This window comes from Nilaparvata lugens, chromosome 3 (genome assembly GCF_014356525.2).
Source record: "Nilaparvata lugens isolate BPH chromosome 3, ASM1435652v1, whole genome shotgun sequence".
Taxonomy (NCBI): domain Eukaryota; kingdom Metazoa; phylum Arthropoda; class Insecta; order Hemiptera; family Delphacidae; genus Nilaparvata; species Nilaparvata lugens.
In genome coordinates this window covers 44,985,441-45,005,458 of record NC_052506.1, presented here as the reverse complement: position 1 = coordinate 45,005,458, position 20,018 = coordinate 44,985,441, and the positions used below count along the sequence as shown (strand labels likewise).

The 20,018-nt window shown below is 35.9% G+C and overlaps 1 protein-coding gene across 9 annotated transcripts in view; it reads left to right on the top strand.

Annotated features, from left to right (window-relative positions):
• LOC111060104 (meiotic recombination protein SPO11) overlaps nt 1-20,018 on the top strand; it is a 74,337-nt gene that overhangs the window by 28,471 nt on the left and 25,848 nt on the right. For 4 of the 9 annotated variants that reach the window (XM_039423862.1, XM_039423863.1, XM_039423866.1 and 1 more), the window contains exons 2-5: nt 974-1,072; nt 5,046-5,171; nt 5,481-5,612; nt 14,251-14,441. In XM_039423862.1, the coding sequence (XP_039279796.1) occupies nt 974-1,072; nt 5,046-5,171; nt 5,481-5,612; nt 14,251-14,441 (548 nt within the window). The remainder of the gene's footprint in view (nt 1-973; nt 1,073-5,045; nt 5,172-5,480; nt 5,613-14,250; nt 14,442-20,018) is intronic. The other 5 variants (XM_039423867.1, XM_039423864.1, XM_022347748.2 and 2 more) reach the window with 3 other exon arrangements.

The following is a 20,018-nucleotide window of genomic DNA, read 5'->3' as shown; positions in this document are numbered from 1 at the left end:
CCACTTCATCCCTACACTTTTTAATTTCTACATTTTAAGTAACTTAGAACCTAGGAGTTATCATCATCGTCCTTAGTTGAGCGAGTATTGGGTTTATTCTTTGAAGCCATAGTAGATAAGGAATTGATTGTAGCGAAAGCGAAAAGACAGGCAAAAACAACACAGCCCGGCACCGTTCTTCCAATGATACGAATAAATTTTCACTTCAATTTCAATTTGGTAGAGAACCACTGAATAAAATTTCAAAATAACTTCACACAGACATTCGTAGCACATTAGACAATCACCTTGCCAAAATACGCCTCAAAAAACACAGTAGAACCCACCAAATAAGCAACAGGAAGACGGAGCCGAAACACTTGACGTCTAGCCAGTCATAGCTTATCTCTTAATTGCATCAATTCAGATAACCATACGATAACTTTTATATAAAATTAGCCTAATCTCAGTACAGCGTGATCTACAATTTTATTAAAAATGGTATTTCCATACTAAAGACTACCTTGTTCTTTATAAATTGATTAGGTACAGGCTTGCTGTCCTCATTGCAGCATGGTCTTCGGAATGAATGATCCATGCCAAGTGCTCTACCGAGATTGAAGACAATTTACTATCCAGATTGCTTTTGAGGATGGCAAAACCCTCGCCCCTATCTTATACAATCTCAGCTTTAATGGTGGATTTGGTCATTGAGATTTAACAAAAATTAAATGAATGTGTCAGTTGAAGGCATAAAAATGTTAATAAGCACAATAAGCTAGCGTCTAACAAGTTTGATAGGCCTATGCATGATACATTACATGACACGATTGAAATTAGTTTCACTAAAAAAACTGACATAAAACTATTGTTGGTGGCACTAAATAAAAACAATTCCTCAGTGTTGAAATAGGTTTATATTGAATAGCAATATTGAATAATTAGAATGATTTACTATGATAGCTATGTGATTAATCCTTTTATTGTTTCATAGCAGTAAACCACATAAATTTGTTGAATTGCTGAGCCCTGTGGATAAGAGAGCTGAGAGAAAGTCAGTTCACACAATGGAAGGTGGAAACAGATGTGGAAGGTAGATAATATTATCGTTAATATGCACAAATTCATATGCATAAATTCAGTGATACAATCCTAGCTATCGCTCTACAATACCAGTCTTCGGATCATCAAACTTACATATTAGGTTTAATGTTTTTTTTCATCTGGGGAGAGTAAATCACTTATTTTCATGTTAGATTTCATCTCTCATCATCATCCATCTACACAAGCCCAGAGCTCATGTGGGCATTAGGCCCGCCGCAAAGTAGACCCACACCACTCCAACCCAAGCCGTGGGAAGTTTTGTAAAAGCATTGTTAGCAATGGCGCGCCGCAAACTGCACCCAACGGCTACTTTCACACGATAGGAGACGTGCAACTTGAACACTGAACAGTGTTCACGTTTTTTTGTCGAAGTACATTGAGTCAAATCGTGTCTTTCACATGGTGACTCCTATCCAGGAACCTCGTTTTGTCACGTCTTTTCCCCTCGAGGCAAGCAGAAACCGGCTTGGATCGAGATACTAGCGAACAAATCGTCACTTTCACATGGTGATTCTACGTCTCTCCGGTCACCACTTTTTCTCAAAAACTATCTTTCTTGAAAATGAAGATAGAAAGATTCTGATTTCGGATTTGGATTCAGCGACCCCAAATTCTTTAAAGCGTAAGTCCCGTTTTCGAAAATATCCGAAAACAAGGAAGTTATGGCTGTTTTTAATAAAGCTTTCTATTATCTTATAATTATACGGTAAAAACGAACAGGTACTGTACTATACAGTACGTAAGTACTGTAGCTATTATAATACAACTTACACTGTATTCGTGTAGGAAATTTGGTAGGATATTTATCTTGATTTCTGAAAATACCCCAAAATAAGGGAGTAAGATAACTTTGAAAAACCAAAGTTTTCCTGCCGATTGAAGAAACATTAAAAATTGTCTTAGACTAAAAACGTGTAACAAATATCAGATCACTATTCAAGCTATCCAGTTTTTCATAAATTTAGTTGTCTCCTCATGGCAGAAGGTTTGCGCCCAACGTTTTCACTTAAACATTTCTGTGATTAAATTGTGATAGAGCACATTATCGTGCGATAATAAATACGATAATGTGCTCTATCACAATTTAATCACAGAAATGTTTAAGTGAAAACGTTGGGCGCAAACCTTCTGCCATGAGGAGACAACTAAATTTATGAAAAGCTGGATAGCTTGAATATTGATCTTCTAAATCCAGTTACATGTACATCGATTTTCGTAAAATTGATTTTTTACCGTTCCTATGAATTCTATGAGTTCTTTATACAGGTTCAGCACAACTTCTTAAATAACATTATGTTTGCTTCAACAGAATTCATAAGGACGACAAAACATCGAACAACAAAAAAACGCTTTCTGAGTAACTGGTTTTAACAAAGCATGGCTTCACGAAATACAGTACGATAATTTAGAATAGTTGGTACAATGGTTATGCTTTTCACATTATGGCAGCACTGTGCTTGCTCACTCACTTCTCCAGTTGACACTTGTTGACTTGTCAGTTGTTTACTTGACTTGACTTTGACACCTGTCATTACACGATGTCTGAGTTTGATGTGGAGCTGTTGATTACTGCAGTTTGCAACCGACCTGCTCTTTGGGATAAAAGTCTTGACATCTACAAGGACCGGAATGAAGTTGCCAAAAGTTGGATGGAAGTTAAAAAGAAATAGTCAATAATTGCTGGAAATTTAAAGTGATATTCAACGATTTGAACCTGATAAATTGGATTGTTGAATGACAACTAAAATTTAGTGAATTTTACTGTACAACATTCCTTTTCCTCCTATTTTATTGGGTGATGAGTGGAGATGATTTATGATTTCATATTTGGATTCATCTTTTCATAGTTCAATATTTTTTTGGAAAACTAGAACTTTTAAAAATTGAAAATGTTTATGTTTAAACTTCTCAGGTGTTCAAAAACTTCTTGAAACCTTTGCCTGTCCATTTGTGAGGCAGGAGTATTATTATCTTTGTACGTTTACTATATAATCATATGATAATGGAAAGCTATATTAAAAACAGCTATAACTCCCTTGTTTTTGGGTATTTTTGAAAATGGGACTTGCACTTTAAAGAATTTGGGGTCGCTGAATCCAAATCCGAAATCAGAAATTTTCTATCTATATTTTTAAGGAAGTTAGACTTTGAGAAAAAGTGATGAGTCATACTTTGAGTAAACGTCGGCGTAGTTGTTAGATCTGTCGGCTTATTTGTAAGATCCCCATGTGAAAGTACAGGAGAGCTGCAAAATATGAAATATGATCTTCAGTAATATGATCTTCCAGAAGCAAGGACTCTGCCGTGTGAAACTGGCCAACCGAGAACATTCCATGAAGTGGATATCCAATTATCCATGTGTGGATCGGTTTGTAATTCGTTCACAGGTTTCGTGGAACGTGGGTCACTCGTTCGTTGTACTGCACATGCCTACAACTAGCGTATGCGCCGTCAACTACGGCACTCTGCTCGCTATGTCTAGTCATTTTGGTTCTAGCCTTTCTAAAGGCAATCAGATGCTTTGTTCATCAGTGTCTAGTTCAGAGATGGATACGGGAGAGGCACATGCTCGCAACTGGTCAACTATTTATAGTCTGTATAAAAATAACATGACATTTTAATAGTATTGAACAAATACAGACACTACTCAGCAGATAGCTGAGGAATTGTTGTGGTAATAACTCTATTATTAAAAACATGAAGTACAATATATAAAATATTTATTTATTTATCATTCACAATCGATTCAAGGACAAAGAAACAGACTACAGACTAAAATATGTCTCAACTTATTTTATAAAAACTATACTCTGCCGGCTTTTGGTCTGGCTTTTTTGGCTATACTCGTCGGCCTTTGTCGAGTTTTTTCGGCTTTAATCGAGGTAACGTGGAACGTGGACCGTGGGTTGACTTGGGCAGGGCAAGCCCTGCGTGTGGGTTCGCTTGACCTTAAACGTGGATAAGCGTGGGTCGTGGATTGCGTGGGTGTACTTTGCGGCAGGCCTTATCCTCTGCAGAAAAAGGTTTCTTAACTTACGCTTCTCTCTCTCACATTCAATGTCTATCTGATAAATTCAAGTTTTTTCACCTACTTTTTTCCATAAAGAACGGCATAATTCATTCAAGCACAGATGTAAGCCTAGCAAGCTAATTCCACCTTGTGTGGGACTAATACCTACCTCTATCATCAGGCTACACAAGTGGAATAAATAATTTCACGTCAATAATTTTACATCATACTGTGACATAATCATAATAATGTACCATAAATGTTAATATGAACTTACCATGTAATATGCGTCATAAAATAGCGTGAAATTAGTGTTGTTTATCTAGTCTATTCTGGTCGTGGGACCTGATGTTATAAGAAGTACTGTCTATTCCTAATTTAAGAGCCAAGTCATTTGAGAGGCGTTTGACATTGTTGTGCGTCCTTGGCATTGGCATATTTTCAAGACTGGATGTATAACCAATAACTGCCGAGTGATTGCCATAAGAAAAACAGACATCATCACAGAGAGAAATTGCTTCTGACGATGCATGTTTTATTACCTAGAAATGATATAGATACCAGGTAGGCTACTGTATTACCAAAGGTTCATTGATGACAAAAATGCATCATCAGGCAAGGTGAAATCTTCATCATTTATAATGCTCAAAAACACATTCAATGTCCTTCCAATTAGTTCACCTGTTGAACATTATTATAAATACATTTTTTCGTAATATTATCCCTGATCAATATGAGGCCAATATTGGTAATAGACCATTATAATTATATTATATATGGGAGAAATTAACCCAACGTACTATTTATGCTTTGTAAAATAATTCGGCAATCAGGAATTATAGTGTTTTCTCGTACCTTCTAAGTTCGATAATATTCACTCACTATTCCTGTGATTGAATATTATATCAAATTAATACTTTTCCATGTATTATCATTTGATTCCTGATTCCAGATCAACACTTATGAAGAAAATAGAAAATTGTACTCTGGAAATCATGGAAAAAATTATGGAGAATGAATCCCCATCAATAACTGTGAGAAACTCGAAAGATTGGAGGAATTGTGATTATAAAGAATGGTGAGTAACGCATCTGCAATCATCATTCTGTATCTTGGAATAAATTATAATCTGTAATTTTGAAATCTAAATTAAGAAATGGGTGATGTCACACCAAGCCGTACATGAACGAACAAAATAACCGCTCCGATCAAGTGGGGATGCATTATAGTAGGTCCATGTCACACCAGACGCATCTGGTAATTTCGTATAAGCGCAGAGAATCTTTTTGTCCAATTGTGTCCTGTCGGCGGCCTGGTGTGACATCATCCTCACTTAATTTTAGCTGTGTTGTTTTGATGTTGATTGTTATTTGTTTTGCTCTTCCAGGCTGACTCTTAGAAGTGATGCCACCGAAACCAGAACAAGTTTTCTGAATAGCAGAGAAAGATTTATTCGCGTCATGCACATGCTAAACAAATTACATCAATTATTGATGTCTAATAGTCAATGCTCTCTGAGGTGAGTCGAGAATAAGTGCTCACTATAATCGGCCTTATTAGTAAGCTTGTTTCAGTTTCTCACCACATGTAAGATGTTAAGGGTATTGAATATCACATAAAACTTAACAAAAGAATATTACATGAATATGATTTAGACTGTGTGTGCCTTGAAGAAAAATATTATGTTTTCTGCGAGACACAACCAATGAGCCAAGTTAATTATAATTATTCTATCCACCTTGCACTTAGGTAGAACTGAACTTCTCAACTTATTCTAATGTCTTTCTTGAATATATTCAATGTATTGGTAATTATTGATACAATAGGTGAATAACTCAAATATTCATCATTACCAAGAGACTTGCAAGAAATAATTAATATTTTTATTGTTCAATAATAAGAATGTTATTTTTCAACCTACAATCAAAATTGCCAACATGAGACAAGCGGAAGGGGGGCGATTTTCACATAAATCAATGAAATTGATTATCTCCCCCCACACCTCCTTTGGTAGGCTGGTCCACTAGAATGACAAATTCCTCATTTGTCACGGCACTTGAGTTGAAGAAAAATAATTCATCTTGTATGGCCAATTGGATGTTGCAAAATAAATAACCTCGTATAATCATAATTCTATTAGAATGACTACGGTAATATGTAATAGGAATATGTCCTACTAGCCGGCAAACATCCATATCTAACCCTCTCAAGTAAGAATTTGCTTGAGAAATGTTGAAAAATGTTTTGAAAACTCAATGAAAAACTTGAGAAAAGAAACCCTCTAAAAACGCTGGGGAACACTTGGAAAACACTGTAAAAGCTCCTATATTGGGGCTATCTTTGACGTAATTTTGAAGTTTTCTCAGGACAAAATTCTAGACCCCAGCTGAACTTCTTTACCAAGTTCAAACATTTTCTCTCGATTCATCATCATTATTGGCACTACAGCCCATGTAGAGCCTTAGCCTTCACAACTACATCCTTCCATCCTTCTTGACATTCTGCTGTTCTTCTCCATCTTCTCACACCCAGTCTTCGCAAATACTCCTCCAAATCATCAACTCACTGCTTTCTTGGTCTTCCTTGTAGTCTTCTTCCTCCGGGTTTGCCTTCCAGCACCATTTTTGGCACCATCCATTCCGGCATTCTGTGCACATGATCAGCCCATCTCAGCCTCATACTTTTTACAACAGATAAAATACTGTTCTCCTCGAACAATCTTCCTAGTCCTCGTTTGTTCGCATCCTCCATTATATTTCATTTTTCCTCGATTGCTCCAAAAATTCTTCTTAAAATCTTTCTTTCCCATCTCTGTAGCAGACCTTCTTCTCTTCTAGTTAATGTCCAAGCTTCGGCCCCATATGTCACTATTGCTCAACACTTATTGTTGCTGTTTACTATACATGATAAATATCAAACTATAGATACTAGACTAGCACATATCAAATGTAGAAATGAGTATAGAATTGATATCAGAGAGGCTAAAATGTTACATAATAAGAGCTCCATTGAAAACTCAAAAAACAAATGTAAGGCTGCCTGGAAGTCGATAAATAATGTAGCCAAGGAATCAAGACGGACGATAACTATACAACCAGAGACACTTAACAACTTTTTCATTTAGTCAGAGAAATCAGAGCCTCTGTGAATGGACCCAGCACTTTTAGAATTGATATGCAAGCAATCAAGGGGCCAAGTTTGCCACAATGTTTCAATTTCTGTCAGGTGCTGCCTGAGTTAGTTACAAGTATAGTAAAAGGTTTCAAGTCTTGCAGGGACGTTTATGGAGTATCTGTTAATCTATTGAAGGAGATAATTGATAGTACAGTAGAGCCTCTGACTCACTGTTTAAACAAGTGTCTTAAGGAAGGAGTGTTCCCTGAAGAGCTGAAGAAGGCGAGGGTTGTGTCCATTTATAAAAATCTGGTGTGGCGCACTCACACAACTTTCCTTGCTGTTATGAAAGTTGATCAACTGACGCTAGTGTTCCCGCGCATCACAAGTCTACTATTCAAAGATTTGAACCAGCTGGTGACAGGAAAATAACGCTGTAGACACACGAGGTCTGCTATCTCTTCATAGTAATGATTTAATAGAATCAACAGTTGCCAACAGTTTGCAATAATTGAATAATCACATTTTTTCGAATTTTGAGCTTATTTTCAATTTTTGGTGAAAATTCTACTAAACATTAATTGTAGAGATTTTCATGCTGAACCTTTTCCACTCTAATTATTTTGTTTAAATTGTATCTGAAGCCTGATTGGTAATCTATAATCAAACTTTGCATAGATGGGGCGGAGCTCCTGGAATTTTTACATATATGGGACTTGTGGCAGTTGATAGATCTTCCCAATTACTATTTCAGGTATAAATTTGATCTAAATCGTTGGAGCAGTTTTCGAGAAAATCACGAAAAACCCTGTTTTTGACAACATTTCCGCCATTTTGACCGCCATCTTGAATTGCATTTGATCGAAATTGTTCGTGTCGGATCCTTATAGTGTAAGGACCTTAAGTTCCAAATTTCAAGTCATTCCGTTAATTGGGAGATGAGATATTGTGTACACAGACGCACATACACTCATACACACACACACACACCACACACACACACATACACTCATACACACACACACACACACACACACACACACACACACACAACACACACACACACACACACACACACACACACACACACACACACACACACACACACACACCACACACACACCACACACACACACACACACACACACACACACACACACACACACACACACACACACACACACACATTGAGAGATGTTTGTACTGCCGTGCTACCAATTTCTCCTGAATCGGTTGGATAGCATTTCACACCTATTAACCTAAGAATAGTTATCGGCTCCAATGTAATAGATTCTTGATAAACTATTAATGGATCTATGGCCTATGAATGAGAAGTCCAGTTTTCAGAGCAAACCAACTTATAATCTTCAGAAGAATTTTGGCAATATATAACACAAATCCACAAAGAACAATACCTTACACACTTAAGCATCTAAAATCATTACGAGCTAAATACTTATCCACTTATGTAGTTGAAAACACACACACACACACACACACACACACACACACACACACACCACACACACACCACACACACACACACCACACACACACAACCACACAACCACACACACACACACACACACACACACACACACACACACACACACACACACACACACACACACACACACACACACACACACACACACACACACACACACACACACACACACACACACACACACACACACACACACACACACAACACACACACACACACACACACCACACACACACACACACACACACACACACACACACACACACACACACACACACACACACACACACACACACACACAAACACATACCGTACAGACCAATACCCAAAAACCACTTTTTGGACTCAGGGGACCTTGAAACGTATAGAGATTTAGAAATTGGGGTACCTTAATTTTTTTCGGAAAGCAATACTTTCCTTACCTATGGTAATATGGCAAGGAAAGTAAAAAGGGGAGGGTGCTTGCAATTTATATTGTAGTTCTGATATTTTAATATATTATTTGAGTACATAAGAGAAGTCCAGAACCAATTTCTTCTTCAAAATAATCTGTCATCAATCTTGAACACAGCTCTGCTTGCTTTCATTGTCATACTTATGAGACGGATCAACTTTGTCGGGACATTAAACTCTCTAAGTGCCTTATACTCCTTCACCCTACTGATAGTATCATAATATGTCAGTTGGAAATCAATATACAGAGTGAGCCATATGTATGGGGAACACCTCAATAAGTTGGAAACTGCTGTAGATATAATACTGTAACTCTCAGGATAAGATATTGGTCAATATCATTTGTGGTACATCATTTTAAAGGTCTTTTCAAAACAAGAAAGATGGCTCGAATAAAAATGTTCTATGATACTTGCATCCAAAATGGCGGCTGATTAAAGTTTCAGTTTTTAAAGAATTGATTGGTAAAACTTCAGTCAGCCGCCATATTGGATACAAGTATCATAGAACATTTTTATCAATGCCATCTTTCTTGTTTAAACAGGCTTTTGGAATGATGTATTACATAAAGGGTGTTTACATTTAAAGTATTTCAGTTACAACCCCTTATTCACCCCCCTATGAGGGGTTGGAATTCAGTTGTACGTCAAAAGGTAGAGTATTTGACCAATAACTTATCCTGAGAGTTACAGTAATATATCTACAGCAGTCTCCAACTTATTGAGGTGTTCCCATACATATGACTCACTCTGTATATCTGATGCACGTTGACATCAAACTCATAAGATTCTTCCAGAATTTGTCTGATTGTGAAGATATGGTCGACTGTTGATCTTCCTGGCCGGTAACCACATTGATATTCTCCAATATTACATTATTCTATGTCAATGGCGTCATTCTTTTTACTAGAATTTTGGCAAATACTTTGTACAGAATACTCAGTAGATAGGGTGATTTGTAGTTTCAGCTCTCCATTTTGTCTCCCTTTTTATGAATTGGACAAATTATACCAATGCTCCATTCTTCTGGCATTTTTTTTCATTGATTAGAGCATATATCTTTGGCATTTAGATTTGTTGATTATGAATGAATGAGTGAGTAAGTGAGTCATTCACTGATTCATTCAATCAGTGCCATTTCGCTCTTATATATACATATATATATATATATATATATATATATATATATATATATATATTGATTGACATCCTCTGTACTGTAGTATTACATTTTTTCTCGATTGGAATTGAATCTTCAATTCGAGATCTATAAAACTTTATAGTAAATATCAGAGTCATCGATATACGGACAACTTTTTGACTGAGAATTTATCATAAATGATTGTGTTGCATGTTCCATGGTGTCACCGAGGCTGAGTTGACAGAATTAACAGATAAATGGTTTATTCAAATAGAGATGATATATAAAAATTTAAAATAATAGTTTCAAAATAAAGTTTTATTGAGAACAAATATAAAATGTGAATTCTAAACTTGTAATTTATAATTTTTTTGGTGATGTGTCCATGACATCGACACTGTTTGAAGAAGCTTTGCTCTGTTCCTTGTAACTAGGCTTTTCCTGGTCTCTCTAAAAAATAATGGCTGGCAGCGTGTGTTCTGATTTTGTGCTCTCTGAATATTTTTCTGTTTAAGTGGATTATTAATGTTTTAAATTGAGTTTTGAACAGTTTTATGGTGTTCTAAGTTTGTGTATTTTAATTTGTGTGTATACAAGCCTATAGCCATTGTTTTTTCAACTACATAATTGGATAAGTATTTAGCTTGTAGTGACTTTAGATGCTTAAGCGTGTAAGATATTGTTCTTTGTGTATTTGTGTAGTATATTGCCAAAATTCTTCTGAAGATTATAAGTTGATTTGCTCTGGAAACTGGATTTCTCATTCATAGGCAATAGATCCATTCATAGTTTATCAAGAATCTATTACGTTGGAGCCGATAACTATTCTTAGGTTAATAGGTGTGAAATGCTATCCAACCGATTCAGGAGAAATTGGTAGCACGGCAGTACAAACATCTCTCAATTGATTCTTAAAAAAATGTGAGAAAAGGCAAAAAACCCGCTAAGAAATGCAAGGAAAACCAAGTAAACCGTCCATCTTGGGCGTATCTTTGGCGTAATTCTGAAGCCCTCAAAAGACCAAATTTCTAGAACCTTGCTGAACGTCTGTACCAAATCTGAACATGATCTGTCAATTGGTTTTTGAAAAGGTGTAGGAAATGCATGAAAACGCTCAAAAACCGCGGAACTTTGGCGTTATTCCAAGACCCTCCCAATACAACATTTTTTATATCTCAGCTGAGCCTGTGTACCAAGTTTGAACATTTTTTGCCAATTAGTTCGTGAAAACCCAGGAAATCGCTGGAAAACGCAGATTTTGAGCATATCTTTGGCATTTAGATTTGTTGAATATGAATGAATGAATGAGTGAGTGAGTGAATGAATCAGTGCCATTTCGCTTTTATACAAGGTGATTCTTAATTATGGTAGAATAATTTAATACGTGATAGTAGAGGTAGAAATAAAAAGAAAGTTCTTATAAACATATATCCATAAACGCTTCATTAGGGAGCTATACAGAGTGAAAGATTTCGCCCGTAATTCAGTTCCTCTGGTGAAATACACTGATGCTGAAATTGTTTGGGAACTAGTTTTTAATAAACTTATGCTGGATCCATATGGAAAAATATCTGAAAAATTGAATAAAACTAGTCTGGAAGCTGCAGTGTGAGTAGTTTTTGAGAAAAAAGTTGAAATATGCAAAAAATCTAAGTAGAAGAACACAGACTTCTACGTTTGATGCCCAATAACTTTCTTTAATGACCAGTAAACAAATAATTTTTTGCAATAAAAATTGTAGAGAATTTAATTCTGAAAAGAATCATGTTAGCTTTGTAAACTTAATTCAAATAAAATTTGACAAAAATGTATTCTTATGTTGTACATTACACCACAAGAAATTTGCTGTTTTATGAGGAGAGAACTAATAACTCATAGGTTGTAGCTGATTGCAAATAAAATATTCGGTTTTTTATGAAAAGTTTTTTTTTATATGAAAGTAACATATCTAAATGACATTAAACTCATACCAAATGACTCAAGATGATGTTCAAAGTGACCTCTGTTGTTCTGAATGCATATGTTCAGACGTCTTCTCATCAATTGTCAAACCCGTTCAAATATTCCAGGAGTCTGCTTTATCATTTCTATTCTGTTCAAAATCCTTAATCGGAGTTCTTCAATAGTATCAACCGGAGTATTGTATACTAAGGTATTCAAGTGTCCCCAAAGATAAAAATCTAATTTTTATCTAAGGATTTAATTTTTTCAAAGGATTTAAGTCGGGTGACTTAGCTGGCCATTGTACTGGCCCACCTCGGCCTATCCATTGATTTGGAAAGCTGTGATTCAGGTGTTCACAAACAGCAACACTGAGGTGTGCTGGAGCTCCATCATGCATAAACCAAATGTTTTGGCGCAACTGAAGAGTTGCATCTCCAAGAAAGATAAATAGCTCCTCTCTCAAAACGTTTAAGTAGATTATGCCATTAAGCCTGGGAGGAAGCTCGAACAGAAGTAGATGATCTCCTATGATTCCTGCCCAAATGTTTACTGAAAACTGATGTTGTGGACGATCAGGAGTGATGGCATGAGGATTCTCATCTGTCCAAATATGTTGGTTGTGGACGTTAACAATAGCTGTTCTTGTAAAGTGTGCCTCATCGGTAAATAGAATGGTTGTTAAAAAGTTTGGGTTTACAAGTTTTTCTAAAAAACATCAGCAAATACCAGCATGGGTAATACAGTCTCGTGGCAATAGAGTATGAACTTTCTGGAGGTGGTATGGATGTAATTGTTGCTCTTTTAGTATCCTCCATATAATAGATTGATTGACATTAAACTGCAACGACAATTCTCTGCGACGTGCTCTTCTCTGGATGTTCATAAATTTCATTAAGAACATGTTCTTCTAATTCAACAGTCCTAGTAGATTGGGGTCTGCCTGCATAAATGTGCTCTTTGGACATGAAAGAACCTGTTTCAGACAGACGTTGATGAATAGTGGCAAAAAACCTTGAACTTGGACATACTCGGTTAGGAAAGTTCTCTTGATACAAACGTCTTGCTAAAGTACAGTACTATTACTGTGTCCCATTTCATACATTAAATGCATGTCAGCTAATTCGAAGTATAAATAATGTCTAAAATTACCTGCCTTTTTTTTAAAGTTAACACTTACCACAAAATCAAAGTGAAATGGTTACAAATAGCTGGGTTATAGATTAAACAAAAAACACAGCGTGGTTACAGTAGGCCTAACGTACAGTTTGTTGTTTTGTTCAACAATGAGCTAAAATAATTCTGAAAATAATTTTCAACTGATAATAATTTCTTTAAAATATTTTATGTAAAACAAAATAAATCAGCTGTTTTGGAACAGCTGCTATTTAAAACCATGTTTTATTTGCAATCAGCTACAACCTATGAGTTATCAGTTCTCTCCTCATAAAACAGCACATTTTTGTGATGTAATGTTCTACATAAGAATACATTTTATTCAACTTTTATTTAAATTTAGTTCACACAGCTTACATGATTCTTTTCAGAATTAAATTCTCTACAATTTTTATCGCAAAAAACTATTTGTTTACTGGTAATTAAAAAAAGTTATTGGGCATCAAACGTAGAAGTCTGTGTTCTTCTACTTGGATTTTTTGCATATTTCAACTTTTTTCTCAAAAACTACTCACACTGCAGCTTCCAGACTAGTTTTATTCAATTTTTCAGATATTTTTCCATATGAATCCAGCATAAGTTTATCAAAAACTAGTCCCCAAACAATTCAGCATCAGTGTATTTCACCAGAGGAACTGAATTCCGGGCGAAATCTTTCACTCTGTATAGCTCGCTAATGAAGCGTTCATGGGATATATGTTTATAAGAACTTTTTTTCTTATTTTCACCTCTACTATCACGTATTAAATATTTTACCATAATTAAGAATCACTCTTTATATATAGATTGTATCATTCAGCCCAGTAATTGTAGAGTTCATTTTCAGGCAACTTTATTATGACGATGTGGAACTTTATGGAAATCAACGACAATCTGATGATATTCTGAACTTTATATGCAAGAAGCTCGACTGCATGCCCAATAATCTTGGAATAATTCCGAATTCCAAAGGACTCATTGCAGGTCTTTTAAAATTAAAAATGAAGCATGATCAGATTGATTGCTCAACAGTTGGAGGTGGGTAGATGGATTTCAAATAACTGTATTTATTAGAAAACTACTGTAGGCTAAAGTTCACTGTATTTAAATGCAGCAATGTCAGTTTATTCTTATTATAAGTGAATGCAGTTGACTCAGAAACATACCGTAATATCACAAAAGAACTGATCAATGAAAGCTATAACTGGAATTCATATGAAATCAAGCAATTAAGACCAATAAGAGTGATGATAAAAAACTACATCACTCTTGTAGCACAGACTTAATAATAGATGATTTGAAGGCAAGAGGATTCCAAGTAGTAGAGGTAGTGAATAAGCTGAAGTGGAAAACCAAAGAGCCATTTGACATGTTTATTGTTTCATTTAGTTCAGAGGAGAAAATTAAGAAAGTATTAGAACTTGATACTATCGTGGGTTGCAAAGTACAAGTCCAAGCATTGAAAAAAACGAATCTTATACCACAATGCAAGCATTGCCAGTCCTACAATCACACGCAATCCTACTGCAATAAGGAAGCCAGATGTGTGAAGTGTGCGGGCAAACATGAAACGAAAGATTGCCCAAAGCCCAGGGAAGCTCTGCCAAAATGCATTCATTGTGGAGAACCCAGCGAGCTAAAGTGGCTACAGACGTACTGTGGCAATTGAATTACAGAAGATCAGAAACTCGAGTAGGATAAACACTAAGAAGAATTTACCGAGAAATAACGTAATAAATTCTCAAGCTCAAAATTTGATTAACACACAAGCTCAAAACCCAAGTAAGAAGAGAGTTACCTTCGCCGAGATCATCTCCAAAGAGAATAGACAACAAATAAAGAAAGATGAAGGAGTGGAAGGCACCCAACAAACCCTACAGCTCATCTTAAGTGAACTTGATATCCAACAGGAATTAATTTCATCCCTTCAATCTCGCTTTGAGAGATTAGAGAATACTAGACAACAGAAATCATGATGATTCATTCACTGAAAATAATGGAGTAGAATGCAAACGGAATCTTACAACGACAACAGGAGATATATGTCTTATCTCAGAGATATATTTTACTAAGCAGTGTTACATAAAATTGACCTACCACTCCCTACACCCTAACAATGTTGCAAGAGGGGGAAGTTCAATCATAATTAGAGACAACTTACAACATAATGAAGAAGTTAAAAAAGAAACTGAGAGAATACAATTAATAGGCGTATCTGTACAAGCAGTAAATTATAGATTTGTAGTTGCAGCTGTGACAGAATCCAAAGTCAGGGCAGTGGACTGTAAATGATAGTTGTTATTAATACCTACAAAATAAATCTCTGAATTCTGTGCATAAAAAACTGATAGCTTGAAGTGCTGGGAGTATGCCAATAAAAGACAAAATGAGTAAGCAAGTTGAGATTTAATATTAATAAAATAATAGGCGGATGGCCACATACAAAAACAAGTGTATGGAAATTAAATCGAATAGAATCTTTAGATGAATTTTATTACAATATAGCATAAAACCGTTAGAAAATAAGCAATTACAAAATTTGAATGAATGTAAATAATGACACTAATGACCATTGAAGACTGACAACAATTGATAAGGTACTGTCAATGATACCTGAATTGAGAATAGAAAATTTTAAATGATACAATAATAAATTTAATGCTGAAAAATCCAATGTTAATGATTTTAAAAAGAATAATAACAAATGACAATGAGAAGTGGATAATGCTCTATATATTGAAAAAGTTGAATGTCTTGATTGACACTAGTACAAATAACCTTAGAGTAATCGACATTAATACCAATAAGTAAGTTCAGGAATGAGAATGTCTTGGTTGACATTAACATAAGTAAGTCCAAAATCAATGTCATACACATTGAAATAGGTGTCGGTGGCCTTAAGATTTCGCTTGCAAGCCAAGGGTAGCTGTCAAATACAATGAAATGATTATCAATGTTGAGTTCATCAATATAGGCGACATAGGCCTTCAATGATTTGAATGTCAAGTTGGACATCAATAGAACAATTCAGATATGCAAATACGCTTGTAAGCCAAGGGTAGCTATCAAATACAATGAAATAATTATTAATGTTGAATACATTAATATAGGCGTACATATTATAACTTTGAAATAACGTAGGACAGTGCTCTCAATGAGACATACACTGTAGCATATTGGATTCATGTACATAGGCTCAATTGCCGAATAAGTACGCACAATTAAATGTTTCTAATTGCCATAAAAGCTGAATAATAGCTACAAAAGTAATATGAATTAACATTGAATGTTTGAATTAGAAAAAGAGAACAAAGTGGTCCAGTTTCAACACGCTGTAGGTTGTTTCATGAACAATTATGCAGTACATGAGTAAAATGATAACTGAAAAAAAAGATTTACGTAACCTGAATTAAATTTTGAAGAAAGAGATGCAGCCAGGCAGACAGACAAAGAATCCACGGTACCCCAAGGAACAGCACGTTCAGCAAGCGATGACACGATGGCCACGCGATGACGAAAAAATGGAAGCATCAAACACAGCAGACAATTCCCCCAATGGGAATGTGCACAGGAACATGTAGAACTCCAAACAAATAACTCGAATTCCAAGTTGTGGAATTTTTAGATTGATTTCCAAACGGTAGAGATGATGAAATTGAAAGTCTGAGTTTCAAGTGGTGAAGCCATGTTGTTAGAAGAATGGCGATAGATGCCATAGAGACTATGGAATCTTGACAAAGTCTATCAGCATAAATACACAAAGAAATTGATAAATAATTGCATCACAGTTGATGAATACATTTGAAGAATTAATTTGAAGGAATAATTCACATTTAAAACGTTCAGTAAACCAGATGAATTTGGATGAAGAAAGGTAGACCGCATAAGCGATGTGCACTCAGCGACAAGAAGAGATCGAAAGACAAAAAGCTAGGTTGACGCTCGACTAACAAAGAAGAAGCCTGAAACGCTCAATACATAAGCAAAACGTTCGCGAAAATTTGAAAAAGTAGCAATTATCTTGAAAGTAAGATGCCTAAAGGACGAAATAAAATACCAAAAATTGAATAATAAAAATATTAAAATTGAAACAACGAATAATATTAGAAAACGCAATTCTAACATGACTGTGATGTGTAACCGTGACTGTGACGTCACCGGACAGTGCAAATGGACAAAATGACGTCTATGTAGTAACGGAACGAGTATCGAAGTGGACCTGTTCCAATAAATGCTTTGTCAGATTTTACATAAACTGGGCCTTTTGTGTCATACGGGGGTATAGCACAATAAGGAAAAGTAAAAAATATGTCAAATCTGGCAAAGCAAATGAAAATTGAAAACTGGGCCCCATGTGAGGACCAGGGGAAAAACCATGAAACCTGAAAATACGAAACAGTGAAGACAACAAACAAAAAATGAACTAAAAGGAAGAAATGAACCATAAGAAAAAGGGAATCAACTAGAATCCTCATCAATGGGAAGAGGTGCTAAACTCGAAATAGCTCTCTTAAAAGTGCTGGAGGGAGTGAGAACAGTGACAACTCGAACCTTGTCGTCCTTACTGGGATGAACTTCAGTAATGCGCGCCAGTTTCCAAGTAGACTGCGTGGAACCAGGAACCTTCAAGATGACAACTGTACCGACCTTTAAATTCTCACAATTGTTTAACCATTTGTCTTTTTTCTGAAGAGTGGTGGAGGAATGGGTATTTTTTCTGAATGGTGGAGGAATTCGTCTTTTTTCTGAATGGTGTCTTTTTTCATTATCCTGTGCTGGAGGCACTGGTGACATGTGATTCAACTGTTGATATTCTTCCATGGAAGCTGTGTATTGATTTTTAATTCAACATTTGATGATAACCGTTTTTCTAATGAATGAAATCGGTTCAATGCTTGAAATCGGGAATGACCCAATGAGTGGAAACTATCCTTTTTGGGAAGAGTAACCATAAACCGTCCATCCTCAAGACGCATGGTAGTGGTTGTGTAATGCTTTTTAAGTTTCAAAACCTCAGGTGAGGGAGGAAGCAGAGGAGAGATTTCTTCCAACTCCCAAAATTTCTCTAACTGATGAGAGACATCATTTAAAGTTATAAAATTCGACATGAGCCTACTGGGAGCGGCCACAGGCGAAGCAGGGAGGCACGAACAAGGTGCTGCAATAGGACGAGTAGTTTTACAAGAACCAAATATGACCCAACCTAGACTAGTTTTCTGAAGAATGGGAGCGTTTTGAGCTAGATATAATTTACCAGGCTGAAGTATAGATGAAAATATGCCAGCACCAAGTAACAAATCAACAGGTTTAGATTGATCAAACAATGGATCCGCTAATTTAAGTTCAACAGGAATTGAAATTTTAGAAAGATCGATGTTCACACTAGGAACATTAGATGATATGCTATCAACTACAATACAATTTTCTTCAACCGACCACAAACGATCAGATGAAGACAAGCAAACTGAATGAGAAATAGATTATTTGGTCTTATTCTCACCTACACTATGAATCAAAGTGTCCGAATACAAAGTAACAAGTGACAATTTTTCAGCCAACCTAGTTGACATCAAATTACAATCAGAACAAGAATCGAAAAGCGTGTTTGCTTTAATAAATTCCCCACTAGAAGATTGAACCAAAACTTCGGCAGTAGGTAACAAAGTGACAGTTGATTGCTGTTGCAAACACAGTGACGAGGTGGAGCTCACCGTGACATGAGCATTCTTCTGAGGCTGTTCTGCATTTGAAACAGCTTGTTTAGTTGTTTCTGCATTCTGAACCATGACGGAATTCAAAACAGCATTCCTACCCTTGAAAGGAGCAAAAGATTGAGAATGAACAACATTGGAAGTTACCTTATCCTTAGAAGTAGGCTGAGTGTCTCGTGATTGAGGATACGGCCTATGAAGAACAGTGTTGTGACTCTTGCCACAAAGTGCACAAGATTTGTCCGAACAGGTATGATTGGGTGTGAAAGGCTTGATGCAATTATAACATAACCTTTTATCACAGACAGCATTCCAACGATCAATAACTTGCAACTTCAATAATTCATTACAACAATTTGGAAAATGACCAACAGAATTACAAAAACTACAAGGTGATATAGAAGAGGTAGTAACCTGCATTCTAGATTGAACATTCGATTGATTTTGATTGAACTTCAGCTTGCTATGAGCACCAACTGAGTTAGATTTACCTTGCTGTACATTTCCTTGATGGTGGTTAGCTGAGCTTGAAGCAACAGCTTCCATGATTTTGTATTGTGATTCCAAAAAATTCCAAAATTTGTCAATTTTGGGAATGTCATGAATGCCAACACTCTTTTCCCCATTCTCGAACAGTAGCAGTATCCAACTGCAACAACATTTTGTGCATGTACAATAAGTCTTTGATTTGGACTCCAAGTTGAAGTGCTTCGAGCGCAGTAATGTGAGACTTGCAAGAGTCAATGAATGCCCGTAATGATTGCGGACAGTTATGTTTTATGGTAGGAGGAGATTTAATTGCCGTGACGTGCCTGGCAGCAATTAATCTCTTATTGTCATACCTCTCCCTTAAGAGGTTCCATGCAAGCTGAAAACCATTTTGGTCAGCTTCAATGTGTTCCAC